The 12,875-nt window shown below is 48.8% G+C and overlaps 1 protein-coding gene across 4 annotated transcripts in view; it reads left to right on the forward strand.

Moving 5' to 3' along the window:
• Positions 1 to 12,875, forward strand: part of LOC103643333 (uncharacterized) — a 69,006-nt gene that overhangs the window by 27,775 nt on the left and 28,356 nt on the right. For 2 of the 4 annotated variants that reach the window (XM_008666491.4, XM_008666492.3), the window contains exons 7-10: positions 6,645 to 6,797; positions 6,891 to 7,007; positions 9,095 to 9,172; positions 9,268 to 9,417. In XM_008666491.4, coding sequence (XP_008664713.1) covers positions 6,645 to 6,797; positions 6,891 to 7,007; positions 9,095 to 9,172; positions 9,268 to 9,417 — 498 coding nt within the window. The remainder of the gene's footprint in view (positions 1 to 6,644; positions 6,798 to 6,890; positions 7,008 to 9,094; positions 9,173 to 9,267; positions 9,418 to 12,875) is intronic. The other 2 variants (XM_008666493.4, XM_020546709.3) reach the window with 1 other exon arrangement.

Here is a 12,875-nt window from a genome sequence, read left to right on the forward strand (position 1 = left end):
GCGCAGGATCGCTTGAGAGCGGTAAGGTGGGGCTCCCGCGGGGTGTGCATATGCAGGCACACCTGCTGGATGGCGTAGGCGATGTCGGGTCTGGAGAAGGTGAGGTACAGGAGTGCGCCGATGAGGCTCTAGTAGGACGTAGTGTCGGCGATCGGGGACCTGTCGTCCTCAGAGAGCTTCGCCTGAGTGTCGACAGGTGTGGTGCAGGGCTTCTAGTTGGACATGCTAGCCCGCTCCAGGATGTCAATGGCGTACTGGCGCTGGTGGAGGACGAGACCCTGAGGCCGACGATCGGCGGTGATGCTGAGGAAGTGGTGGAGGGGCCCCAGGTCCTTCATCGCGAACTCCCGCTGAAGGGCGATGATCGTGCGCTGTAGGGGGTCGGCGGTGGATGCTGTGAGCACAATGTCGTCGACGTAGAGCAGAAGGTAGACGGTGTCGTTGCTGCGCCGATAGATGAATAGGGAGGTGCCCGACTTGGCCTCGACGAAGCCGATGGAGGCCAAGTAGGAGGCGAAGCGATTGTACCATGCCCGCGGCGCCTGCTTGAGCCGTACAGGGAGCGGTTCAGCTGGCAGATAGATCCGGACGAGCGACATCGACGAAGCCGGTGGGCTGGCTGCAGTAGACAGTCTCTGTCAGAGTGCCGTGGAGGAAGGCATTCTTGGCGTCGAGTTGATGGATCGCCCAGTCCTAGGAGAGGGCGAGGGAGAGGACGACATAAACGGTGACGAACTTGACGACGAGGCTGAAGGTCTCGTCGTAGTCCACTCTGGGGCGCTGAGTGAAGCCCTGAAGGACCCACTGGGCCTTGTAGCGGTTGAGGGAGCCGTCCGAGGTCAGCTTGTGGCGAAAGAGCCACTTGTTGGTGACCACGTTGGTGCCTGGTGGACACGACACTAGGTCCCAGGTGTGGTTGGCCAGCAGGGCCACGTACTCCTCCATAGTGTGACGCCAGTGTGGGTCGGCGAGGGCGGTGCGAACAGAGGAGGGGACTGCGAAGACGTCCGGAGGAGTGGTAGTCATATCAGCTGTCAGGATCAACCGGTTGACGGGGTGGAGAACGCTGTCGGCGTGTCGAGTCACCATCGGACGTGCCCGGGGCCGTGGTGAATGGCGACCGGGTGGTACACAGGCGGCTCAGAGCGAGCCGCCGGGACGTCGGGAGCCACGGGCATGGTCAGCTCGCGGCGGTGATACACAAAGACGGGGTCGGCAAAGCGAGCCGTGCTCGTCGAGGGCTCGGGTCAGTGGGCGCCGAGGGAGTGGCGCGCCGGCGATGGTGGTAGACGAGGGCGGGGTTGGCGAAGCGAGCCGCACTCGTCGACGGGGCCGCACATGGCGCGAGAGGGGTCAACAGGGCCGCGCGTGGCGCAGGCGGGGTCGAGCGTGGCGCGAGAAGAGGCGCCAGCGGAGGCGTCGAGGCCGCACGTGGTGTAGGCAACGGCGCAAGGCGGGGCGCCTGGAGTGGAGGGGGAACCGGATCAGACTCAAGGAGGGAGTCGAGATCGGTGGGTGGGGAGGAGCCAACAAGGGGAAACACATCTTCGTCGACGACGACGTGACGAGAGATGATGATGCGGTGTGAGGCGAGATCAAGACAACGATACCCCTTGTGGTCAGGGGAGTAGCCAAGGAAGAGGTAGCGAATGGAGCGAGGAGATAGCTTATGGGGAGTGGTGGCAGAAGTGTTAGGATAGCAGGCACAGCCGAACACGCGAAGGTGGTCGTAGGAGGGGGCTATGCTGTACAAGGCGAAGTGGGGAGTAGGGTGGCTTACCGCCTTTGAGGGAAGACGGTTGAGGTGTGTCGCGGTGTGCAGGGCCTCTGCCCAGTAGCTGGCAGGGATAGACACCTGGAAGAGAAGGCAATGGATCACATGAGTGGTGGTGCGAATCATGCGTTTGGCTCGGCCGTTCTGGGCAGAAGTGTAGGGGCACGAGAGATTCAACTGGATGCCATGAGTGAGAAAGAAAGAATAGGAGGCATGGTTGTCGAACTCGCGGCCATTGTCACAGTGCAGGGCACGGACCGGGCGACGAAACTGGGTGGATACCCAGGCGAAGAAGTGTTTGAGGGTAGTGAACGTTTCAGACTTCAATCGAAGAGGAAAAGTCCAAAGAAAATGGGAAAAATCATCCAAAATCACCAAATAGTATTTATAACCAGATAGACTGAGTACAGGGGACATCCAGAGATCACAATGAACCAGGTCAAAAGCCTGCTCAGCCTGAGAAGAAATAATAAATGGGAGACGAGTATGTCGGCCTAACTGACAAGCGTGACACATACCTTCAAAATGTCTCCTACTGCATGAAGGATCTAAATTGCTGGTAATCTTGGTCATGACGTCAGGTCCTAGATGGCCGAGACGACGATGCCAAGTGGTGGAGGAGGTGGTGGAGACCAGGACGGGAGGCGGAGACGCGTCAGTGGTGGAAGGCTAGAGCATGTAGAGTGGCCCTGAGCTGTCACAGTGGGCGAGGGGGGTCCTGGTGGCCAGATCCTTCAAGAAAAACCAGAGGGGTCTAACTCAATGGAATAAGAGTTGTCGGTGGTGAACCGACAAATAGAAAGAAGATTATGAGTGATATGTGGGGCTACGAGAACGTCGTTGAGATAGAACGACCCAAGGAGAACCGAGACACCTACTGATGTGACCGGTAGAGTGGAACCGTTTCCAACGATGATCGAGGAGGGATGGGAGGAATGGAGGGGATGAGAGCGAGAGAGCGTGCCTGTAGTGGGGGTGGTGTGGTAGGTAGCACTCTAGTCGATGACCCAGTCAAAGGAGGGTGGGGCCATCGCCATAGTGCTGAAGGCAGCGGCGAGGGAGGCGTGGTCCCATCCTCCAGCCAACGGGGACCAAGGAGTTGAGGTGGGGATCCCCGGGGGCGGGAGATTTTGCGGAGCTGGCGACGTCTGTGGCACGTCGTAGGGGTGCGTCGGAGGCACGTCGTAGGGAGGCGCCAGATGCACGTCGTAGGGAGGCACTGTCAGGAGAGCCTGCGCTGGAGGACGGGAGGCACTCGGTGCCTGACCCGGCCACATGGAGATGGTCCCGTTCCAGGTGTTGTAGAATGACGACCACACTTGACCAGCACTTCGGCCGGAGGGACCACCATGGGTGGAGCCGCCACCCCCGTGGCTGCCCTTGCGAGGGCGACGACCTCCGTCGGCAGTGGAAGCCGGATGCGGAGCCGCAGGGATCATGGGAGGAGAGCGGGTAGGGCCCTCGGTCGACGGAGGATGAGCGGCCTGCCCCTCGGAGGGCGCCTGACCTAGGAGGAGCGTTGTAGAGGGCTGGGGCCGGAGCGGGTGCCTCAGTCACCATGGTAAGCTCCTCGAGGAGAAGCTCGTTCTACACGACATGAAAGGTGGGAAAGGGCACGGTCCTCTTGATAAGAGCCTTCAGGTGGCCGTAGCGAGGGCTGAGGCCACGCAGAAGGTTCAACACCAAGGTGTGGTTGGGGACTGACTCGTCGAGGTCGCGGAGGGAGTCCACCATGCCCTTCATCTGGCGGCAGTATTCCCCCACAGAGAGACCCCCCTGAAAGAACTGGTGGAATTGAACATCGAGGTGGAGGGCCCGTGCGTCCCGGTTCCCGAGGAACTGTTACTCAAGAGCGAGCCACGCCTGTCGGCCCATGTCCGCCTGGTCGCGGATGATGTCCTGTAGTACGACGGTGATGGTGCCGTGGAGCCACGAGAGCACCACACTGTCCATCAGGTACCAAGATGGAGACGACGGGGCGACGTGGTCGTTGAGGACATGGTCGGCGAGAGCATACCGCCGAAGCGTGAGGAGGACCTGCCCCCGCCAACGAGTGTAGTGGGAGGACACCGGGTCCAACACGAGGGATCGAATGTTGTGCAGCCTGGCAGCCTGAGCGTGGAGAGAGGCGATGTGGTCATCGTTGAGTCCAAAGGCTAGGGGAGCCTCAGGAGTGACCGGAGGAGCCGCCTGGGCGATCAGAGGGTGGCTGAGGATGAGGCGCTGTGCGGTGGCCATCTGCGCGGTTAGGGCGGCGCCCATGGCATGCTCTTGCTCCAGGGCGAGGGACGCGACGCGCTCGCGCCCCTGCAAGGCAGCCACGGTGGCCTGGATCGTAGCGATTGTGGCGACAAACGCGGAGTCGGTGCGGGCCATCGGCGCGGGAGCAGCGAGGGTGAAGCCCGACGGGGGTCGACGAGGGCGCTGTTGCGCGGGTGAGAGGTCGCCGGGGAGAGGTGCGAGACCGGCGATGTAGGGGACCCTGTCCACGGCAAGGTCGATGCTGCGGGTAGAGGGGAAGAGAACATGGCTGGCGGAGAGGCCCCTGGCAGCGAGCTGCAGGGTGGCTGCGACCAGGGCTGCGGTGTTGGCGGCAGTCACTGTGCCCAGGCCCGCGGTGTTGGTGGTGGTCGCTGCTGGGAACGTGCCGGTGGGGAAGTCGGCCATGGCGTAGGCAGGGTTGGGGGGTGCCGCGGCTGGGAGGAGCATCGGCGAACGACAACTGGGGCAAAACGGTGGCGGGCGTCACAACAGAGGGCGGCGGGTGGGAGCGCCGCTGCAAGAGGAGGACCACCGGTGGCCGGCAATGGGGGTAGAACGACGGTCGGGGGCGGCGGTGGTAGTGCTGCGGCAGGAGGAGGAAGGGGCCGGCGGCGGCTGGGGAGCCGACGGCTGGGAGGGAGAGTAGCCGATGACTGGGGGCCTGTGGCTGAGAAAAGAAATTAAACCTAGCTCTATACCATGTGGGAAACCTTAACCCTATCTTAGGGATGGATGATGTATTAATAGATTTGAGTTAACTGGGTTAGCCCATTACACATGGGTGAGAGAGTAATTACACGGGGGAACCCCAATCCCTAAACGGGATTCTAACACAAACGCTACCTATGTGCTAAACTTTAGCTCTCTATTTGAGAGGACTAAACTTTAGCATCCTGCTAAAGTTTAGCACATAGGATCCAAACAGGCCCTTAGTCGAACAACGATTAAAGCCATATGAAATTTTATTATTGTATAGGATCCATGCACCAATAGGTTTAACCTAAGTTGCATGCACCAATCAGTTCAACTCAAAAGCTTGAGCTGATGAGAGAGTCGAGGCTCTCTCAATTCTTAGACGTGGAATAGGAGATAACAACAATTTTATTTAATTGTGCTAATCAAAATTCAAACTCGAGATCTCTCTTTTTGATACCATATTAAGTTGTATGCACCAACCAGTTCAACCCAAAAGCTTAAGCTGATAGATAAAGATGGATATTTCACTTGTATTCTATTCTAACACCTCAGATCTTCTAATCCACTTCCATTGTGTGAATTGTTGGGGAACCTTTGGGAGCTTCTATCAGAAATAGTGCTACAACCTGAAGTGGAAGATAAACATGTATTTAGTATTGCTACAGATGGAAAATATTCGGCTAAGTCGGCTTATGAAGGTCTTTTTGTTGGTTCAACATTTTTTGGTCATTACCATCTGGTTTGGAAAACCTGGGCACCTCCTAAGTGTTGGTTTTTCCTTTGGCTGGCTGCAAACAAGAGATGCTGGACTGCTAACAGGCTTGCTAAGAGAGGTTTGGATAGTTGTCTCTTATGTGATCAGGAAGCTGAAACTCTTGACCATATTCTTGTCTCTTGTGTGTTCACAAGAGTGTTCTGGTTTAACCTCCTAAAACCTTTTGGTTTTGAAGGACTGGCTCCTCAGCTAGGGCTTTCATCCTTCATGATTTGGTGGGAGCAAATCTCAGGAAGACAGGAACGATCACCGGTCTACCTGGAAAGGGCCTCAACTCCCTTGTTGCCTTGGGGGCTTGGACAGTTTGGAAACTCCGAAACAATTGTGTTTTTGATGGATGTACTCCTAGTTTGGCTTTGTCCCTTAGGTTAGCTAGGGAGGAGAGACAGTTTTGGGAAGTGGCTGGGGCTAAAGGTCTTTCATACCTTGCTGTCCTCCTTCGTGAAGACTAGAGGCTGTTCTTTTGGTGTGTTTTGATGGATTTTTTAGTTTTCTATGTTTTTGGTCTCCTTAAGGAGACCTTTGTATCAGGTCTCTTTGACCTTTGCTTCTTTTTTCTTCTTAATATAATGAGGCGCAGTTCTCCTGTGTTTTTGAGAAAAAAATTTGAATGATTTCGACAAAGAACGCATTCACTTTTGATACATCTTCCCTCAACTCTGATGCTCAACAATGCTGGAAGATACTTTATTTTTTTTTGAATTGGGGGGGGCACAGTTCTAAAGATCTGCACCTAAAAGTTGTCTTCGTTCCTCTTCCTTGCCTCTTATATTGATTTTATTGGTGACTTGGTGACTGATAACCATTATAGATTTATTGATTTTGTTCTATATTGAAGTTCGTTGCCTCTTCTCCGAATTGAGAACCTTCATTCTGCAAGCCTCAACTCATGCTTTCACATTATTATGCTTTACATGATCTGTCATATGTCATGCCTGTTGTGAGTTGCACAGTTTCTCATTTTATGTACCCTTTTGGCACGCGAGTCAAGCTTTCATTAAATTCATGGACCATTAGAATTTTGGCACAAGCATTTCAGAACCTAATGGATGGAAAGATTTAGAACATGCACTTTTCTGCTAGCAATACTAGTCTCATTCTTATTTTATTCACTTTTGTTTATTTCCATCCAAGCAGGAGGTTCCAGCTTTCTGCATGTATTATGCGTTGTTTAAAGAGCAAATTGGTGATGCACTGGTTGCACGCTCTGTTTTTACTAAAACAAGAAGTTACTTCACTTCAGGGTTTTATGCAAATATTAATAGGCTGGCCAACATGGAAAAACGAATGGTATACACCAATACGATTTTGTCCCTTTTGTATCTTCTATGAACTTGTACCCTATGCCAGAATATTATCCTCTTACACTTTAAATGTTCATAGGGAAATACTAAAGCAGCTTCTGAGATATACGAGACAGCAATTGAGGATGCAATGCAGAAGAACAACATAGAGTTGCTTCCTGACCTGTACAGCAATTTTGCTCAGTTCATATATGTGGTAAAAACGAAGTACTTTGCCATGGACTTCGAGTATGCTATGCCCATTTCAATTCTTTTTCTCGAACACACAGAAGAACTACGTATCATTATATTAAGAAAAAAGATAAAGGTCCAAAGAAGGACTGATACTACTCAACTCAATATGGCCCTAAACACCCTAAGGAGACCAACATAACAACGAAACAGGAAAAAGGATGCCTAAACAGGCTCCAGCCAACAACTAAAAAATAAATCCCCGGAATTGGGGCCATTAGAAGGGCCAAGTTCTTGGCTCCGGCTAGCTTCCAAACTTCCTTTTCTTCTCCAGCTCTTATGATAGCTGCATCCAGGTTTGGACTAAGCCCGCCAAACACACAACCGTTTCTGTCCAAAGTCCAGGAATAATTAAGGAGTTAAACCATGTATCTTGGGGTCCTTTTGGACCTTTATCTCCTTCTTAATATATTTTCGCGCAGCTCTCTTGCGCTTTCGAGAAAAAATTCCTTGCAGCTGTTCGCTGGAGCTTTTCCACCATTGCATGGTGTCCCTTTCTCCTATTTGAGGAGTAAGTCCCTGAAGGTTAACCTGTCCAAACAGCTTGAACTGAAAACTCCTAGCGAAGGCACATCCTACAAGAAGGTGGTCTATGTTTTCTGGTTCTTGATCACATAGCTATGCCCATTTCAATTCTTAGGCCGTCTGCAGCAGTCTACCCAAAGTTTACCCAAAAGCACTGTTTTGCACTGTTCGCAAAGTGGAGTTTAAATATGGGTATGTAGATGGGTAAACTGCTGGAGATAGCCTTATACATGCTTTCTTCAAAGACATCCTTGAAGTCCATGAAATGAAATGTCCAGTTTGTAGGTTGTTCATTCTTTGTCAAACATGTATTCACATATCTGCAGTTGACTGGAATTGGATTAATATATATGTGTGATCAATGTTTGTAGCAATTTCTGTCTCTACTTCTAAAGTAAGATGTGAGAAACCGTTGAGTTTTCTGTATTATGTGCACTATAATATATATGTGTAGGGGTGAAAACGGTTTCGGAATTTTTTGGAATTCCGAAAACCGTTTTCGATTGGATTCATCGGTAACGGAATTCTCGAAAACGGAATCGGTAACGGAATTTTCTTATCGGAAATGGAATCAAAATCGGTGCGATGTTTTACCGACTGTTTTCTTCGGTTACCAGTTTTTACCGGAATTTACCGAAATTTCATCTCGGAATTTTACCGGAAATATAAAAAGCTCTCAGACAGTCAGCCCAACATGCCAGCGACCCAGCCCACCAAGACACCGCGGCCATGCCACCCACCAGGGCCGGCCGACCAGCCCACCACTGCCACACACCAGCCAGGATGTTTATTCTCGAAAATCATCAAAAAAATCAAGAGCACAGGAGATTTTACCCCTGGTCGAGCAAAAGGCTTAATTGCACTGCACAAACCAAGATGACACAAGAGATTTTACGTTATATAACAGTTCTATATTATAAATATACGGAATCTATATTTTTTTTAAAAAATAATGATTGTCATGCTGATGGTTGTGTACTGATTGTGAACGGGTTATATTGTGGATTGTAAACTTATGATATTTGTGATCTTTATTAAGTTTTTATATTGTGAATTTATTGTATTGAAACATTTTTATATTGATATGTTTACCGATCGTATTTTATATTCCGACCGTTACCGATGTATTTTTTGTATCGAACTTCCGTTTTCGATGTTTTTGAAATACCAATATCGTTTCTGCTTCCGGAGTTACCGTTTTCGATTTCGTTTCCGATAAAAAAATATAAAAACGGAAATGGTTTTAGCGTTTACCGATTGTTTTCGACCGTTTTCATCCCTATATATGTGTGATCAATGTTTGTAGCAATTTCTGTCTCTACTTCTAAAGTAAGATGTGTGAAACCCTTGAGTTTTCTGTTGTATGTGTATTATCAATGCATGTAACAAAATCTCTCTCTGCTTCTATGGTAAGATACAAGAAACTGTTGAGTTTTTATCTAACATATTTTCATTGCTAGTGTCTGCATTACGCTATTACATTTTCCTTTCCTTTTTTATTTTAGGCTGACATGTTGTTCAATACAGGCAAGTCATAGCATTATTCAGGCTAAACAAGTCTTTGTCGACGGAATAAATCGTGCACCTTGTAAACCATTGATTAAGGTGCATAATTTATTGAGTACAGTTTTTACAGTATTTACCTTTACATGTACATAAAGAAGTCTCGATAATTTTTTTATTTTTATTTTTCTGATTAGGGATTCATACAGTTCATGAGTACACATGGAGGGCCTAAAGACATACCTCTTCTTGATTCTGTTATTTCTAATGCCGTGACTCCAGGATCTGACGTATCCACAGCTTTAAGCAGAGAGGACCGCGAAGATATCTCACTGTTGTTTTTGGAGGTTAGAGAGTTTCCAATAGCTAAGCAATTATTTCCTCTCCACGTGTTTCTTTAGTAGGGGGTGTACCTGTTACATTTGTATTTTGCAAATTGGCCATCTATGTACTTGTGCAGTTCGATTGAATCACCAAGCAGATGGTGACTTGGATGACTAGCCCACTTAGCATTCTCGGAGTACTAAGTTACCTTTTCTCTTAGTCATAAAAATTTTGGTGCTTTTTACAAAGACAGCCAAATCTTTCTTGCATCAAACTCCATGTACATGTACAGATTTAATTTAGGACATCAAAATTGCATGTCTGTTAAAGTTCTTATTTCATAATGTATAATCTTCCACATTAAGTATTTAAGTCTTGTATGCGGAGGACCAATAAAGCAACCGTAAGTCCACAACAAGCCAACAATTACAACAAAGCCTTTTAATTGATTAGTTCCAAGCAGTGGCGGATCACACACTAAATTTTAGGTGGAGCGAGCACACATGACAATTTAACTCGTACTCTCTATTATACAATATAAGGTATCCAAGCGATCAAAGTTTGTCTTAAATTATAATGGATTCTAGGTGAATTAGCCCTCCAACTTGGTTTAAAAAGGAAGAATTCACATGCATACCTACCATTAGTTTCTATTACTAATCCAAATATGATGGCCAGGAAGGGTTACATGCATCATTTAGTTTATCACCTAATATGTCCTAGAATTCCTAGGATACCTTATATTCCAGGACAAAGGGAGTAGTATAAAAGATCGCGCATGCATACCACATTCTTATTAAAATCACATAGATAAGAGTACAAATGGTTAATAAATGGCATAATTAAAGTTTGAAGGTGGCACCTTCCATAGAAAGGGTATTGATCTTTAACACCATATAATATAATTCATTAATTCAACATATACCAAGATCCAATAGCTAAAAGAACCAACATGTTTGTGATAGAGTTTTGAGGGAAACCCTAACCCTAGACTAGGGTTGGCTTATGTATTTATATAAGAGTATGTGGGCTGGCCCCTTAGCCTAATTACAATAGAGGTACACACAGTAATCCAACACGCCCCCGCAGTCGCAACTCTAGCCATTATAGATGTTGAGACTAGACCGAAACTCCGAGAACATCGTGGACGGGAGGCCCTTGGTGAAGATGTCGGCGAACTGGGAGATGGTTGGGACGGAGGTCGCAGACATCACCAATGGCGACACGCTCACAAGTGGAGGTCGATCTCCACGTGCTTCATGCGCTGGTGCTGCACGAGATCGGTGGAGAGGTAGACCACGCTGACGTTGTCTTAATAGACGAGTGTGGCGCGCGCGAAGCGACAGTCGAGCTTCTGGAGCAGCTGACGGAGCCAGGACGCCTCGACCATGCCGTGCGGTACTCAGCCTCAACGCTAGAGTGGGCGACGACAGTCTGGCACTTTGAGGACTAGGAGACAAGGTTGGCGCCCACCCAGGAACACAACTTAGCTAGATGTGAATCGGCCCATGTCGGGGCAACCGGCCCAATCAACGTTGATGTAGACGACTAGTTTAGAAGTCATAGAGGGACCAAAGAAGGCCATAGTCAAGGGTGCCGCGGAGGTAGCGAAGAATTCACTTGATAACGGTGAACTGGGCTCCTGCGGGGTGTGCATGTGAGGGCACACCTGCTGGACCGCATAGGTGATGTCAGGCCAGGTGAAGGTGAGGTACTGCAGAGCCTCGGTGCTCTGGTAGGCTGCGACATTTATTGGGGTGCCATCGTCATCGTAGACTTGCCTGAGTGTCAACATTATCATTTTTATCTCTAAGATCGGAAATAGTAGCATTGCAAATATCAAAATCTTTAGCCCTAGCAAGCAATTTTTCATTTTCATTCCTAAGGCTAGCAAGAGATATGTTTAATTCTTCAATCTTAGCAAGCAAATCATCATTATCATTTCTAAGATTGGGAATTGAAACATTACAAGCAATAGAATCAAACTTAGCTAACAAATTAGCATTCTCATTTCTAAGTTTGTCTATAGTCTCATGGCAAGTGCTTAGTTCACTAGATAATTTTTCACATTTTTTAACTTCAGAGAATAAGCATTTTTAACTTTAACATGCTTTTTGTTTTCCTTGATTAGGAAGTCCTCTTAGGAGTCCAAGAGGTCATCCTTCTCATGGATGGCACTAATTAATTCATTTAATTTCTCTTTTTGTTGCATGTTTAAGTTGGCAAAAAGAGTACGCAAATTATCTTCCTCATCACTAGCATTATCATTACTAGAGGACTCATATCTAGTGGAGGATTTGGATTTAACCTTTTTCTTTTTGCCGTCCTTTGCCATGAGGCACTTGTGGCCGACGTTGGGGAAGAGAAGTCCCTTGGTGACAACGATGTTGGCGGCGTCCTCGTCGTCGGAGGAGTCGCTAGAGCTTTCGTCGGAGTCCCACTCGCGACAAACATGGGCATCGCCGCCCTTCTTCTTGTAGTACCTTTTATTCTCCTTTCTTCTCCCCTTCTTGTCGTCGCCCCTGTCACTAGAAATAGGACATTTTGCTATAAAGTGACCGGGCTTACCACACTTGTAGCAAACCTTCTTGGAGCGGGGTTTGTAATCTTTCCCCTTCCTTTGCTTGAGGATTTGGCGGAAGCTCTTGATGACGAGCGCCATTTCCTCATTGTCGAGCTTGGAGGCGTCGATGGGTGTTCTACTCGGTGTAGACTCCTCCTTTTCTTCCGTCGCCTTGAATGCGACCGGTTGAGCTTCGGACGTGGAGGGGCCGTCAAGCTCGTTGATCTTCCTTGATCCCTTGATCATGAATTCAAAGCTCACAAAATTCCCGATTACTTCCTCGGGAGTCATTAGTGTATATCTCGGATTGCCACGAATTAATTGTACTTGAGTACGGTTAAGGAAAATAAGAGATCTTAGAATAACCTTAACCACCTCGTGGTCATCCCACTTTTTGCTCCCGAGGTTGCGCACTTGATTCACCAAGGTTTTGAGCCGGTTGTACATGTCTTGTGGCTCCTCCCCTTGGCGTAGACGGAAGCGACCGAGCTCCCCCTCGATCGTTTCCCGCTTGGTGATTTTGGTGAGTTCATCACCCTCGTGCGCGGTCTTGAGCACGTCCCAAACTTCCTTGGCGCTCTTTAATCCTTGCACCTTGTTGTACTCCTCCCTACTTAGAGAGGCGAGGAGTATGATTGTGGCTTGGGAGTTGAAGTGCTCGATTTGGGCCACTTCATCAACATCATAATCTTCATCCCCTACGGATGGTACCTGTACACCAAATTCAACATCTCATATACTTTTGTGGAGTGAGGTTAGATGAAATCGCATTAAATCACTCCACCTAGCATAATCTTCACCATCAAAAGTTGGTGGTTTGCCTAATGGGACGGAAAGTAAAGGTGTATGATTAGGAATGCGAGGGTAGCGTAGGGGGATCTTACTAAAATTTTTTGCGCTCATGGCGCTTAGAAGTTA

Source organism: Zea mays, chromosome 1 (genome assembly GCF_902167145.1).
Source record: "Zea mays cultivar B73 chromosome 1, Zm-B73-REFERENCE-NAM-5.0, whole genome shotgun sequence".
NCBI classification, from domain to species: Eukaryota; Viridiplantae; Streptophyta; class Magnoliopsida; order Poales; family Poaceae; genus Zea; species Zea mays.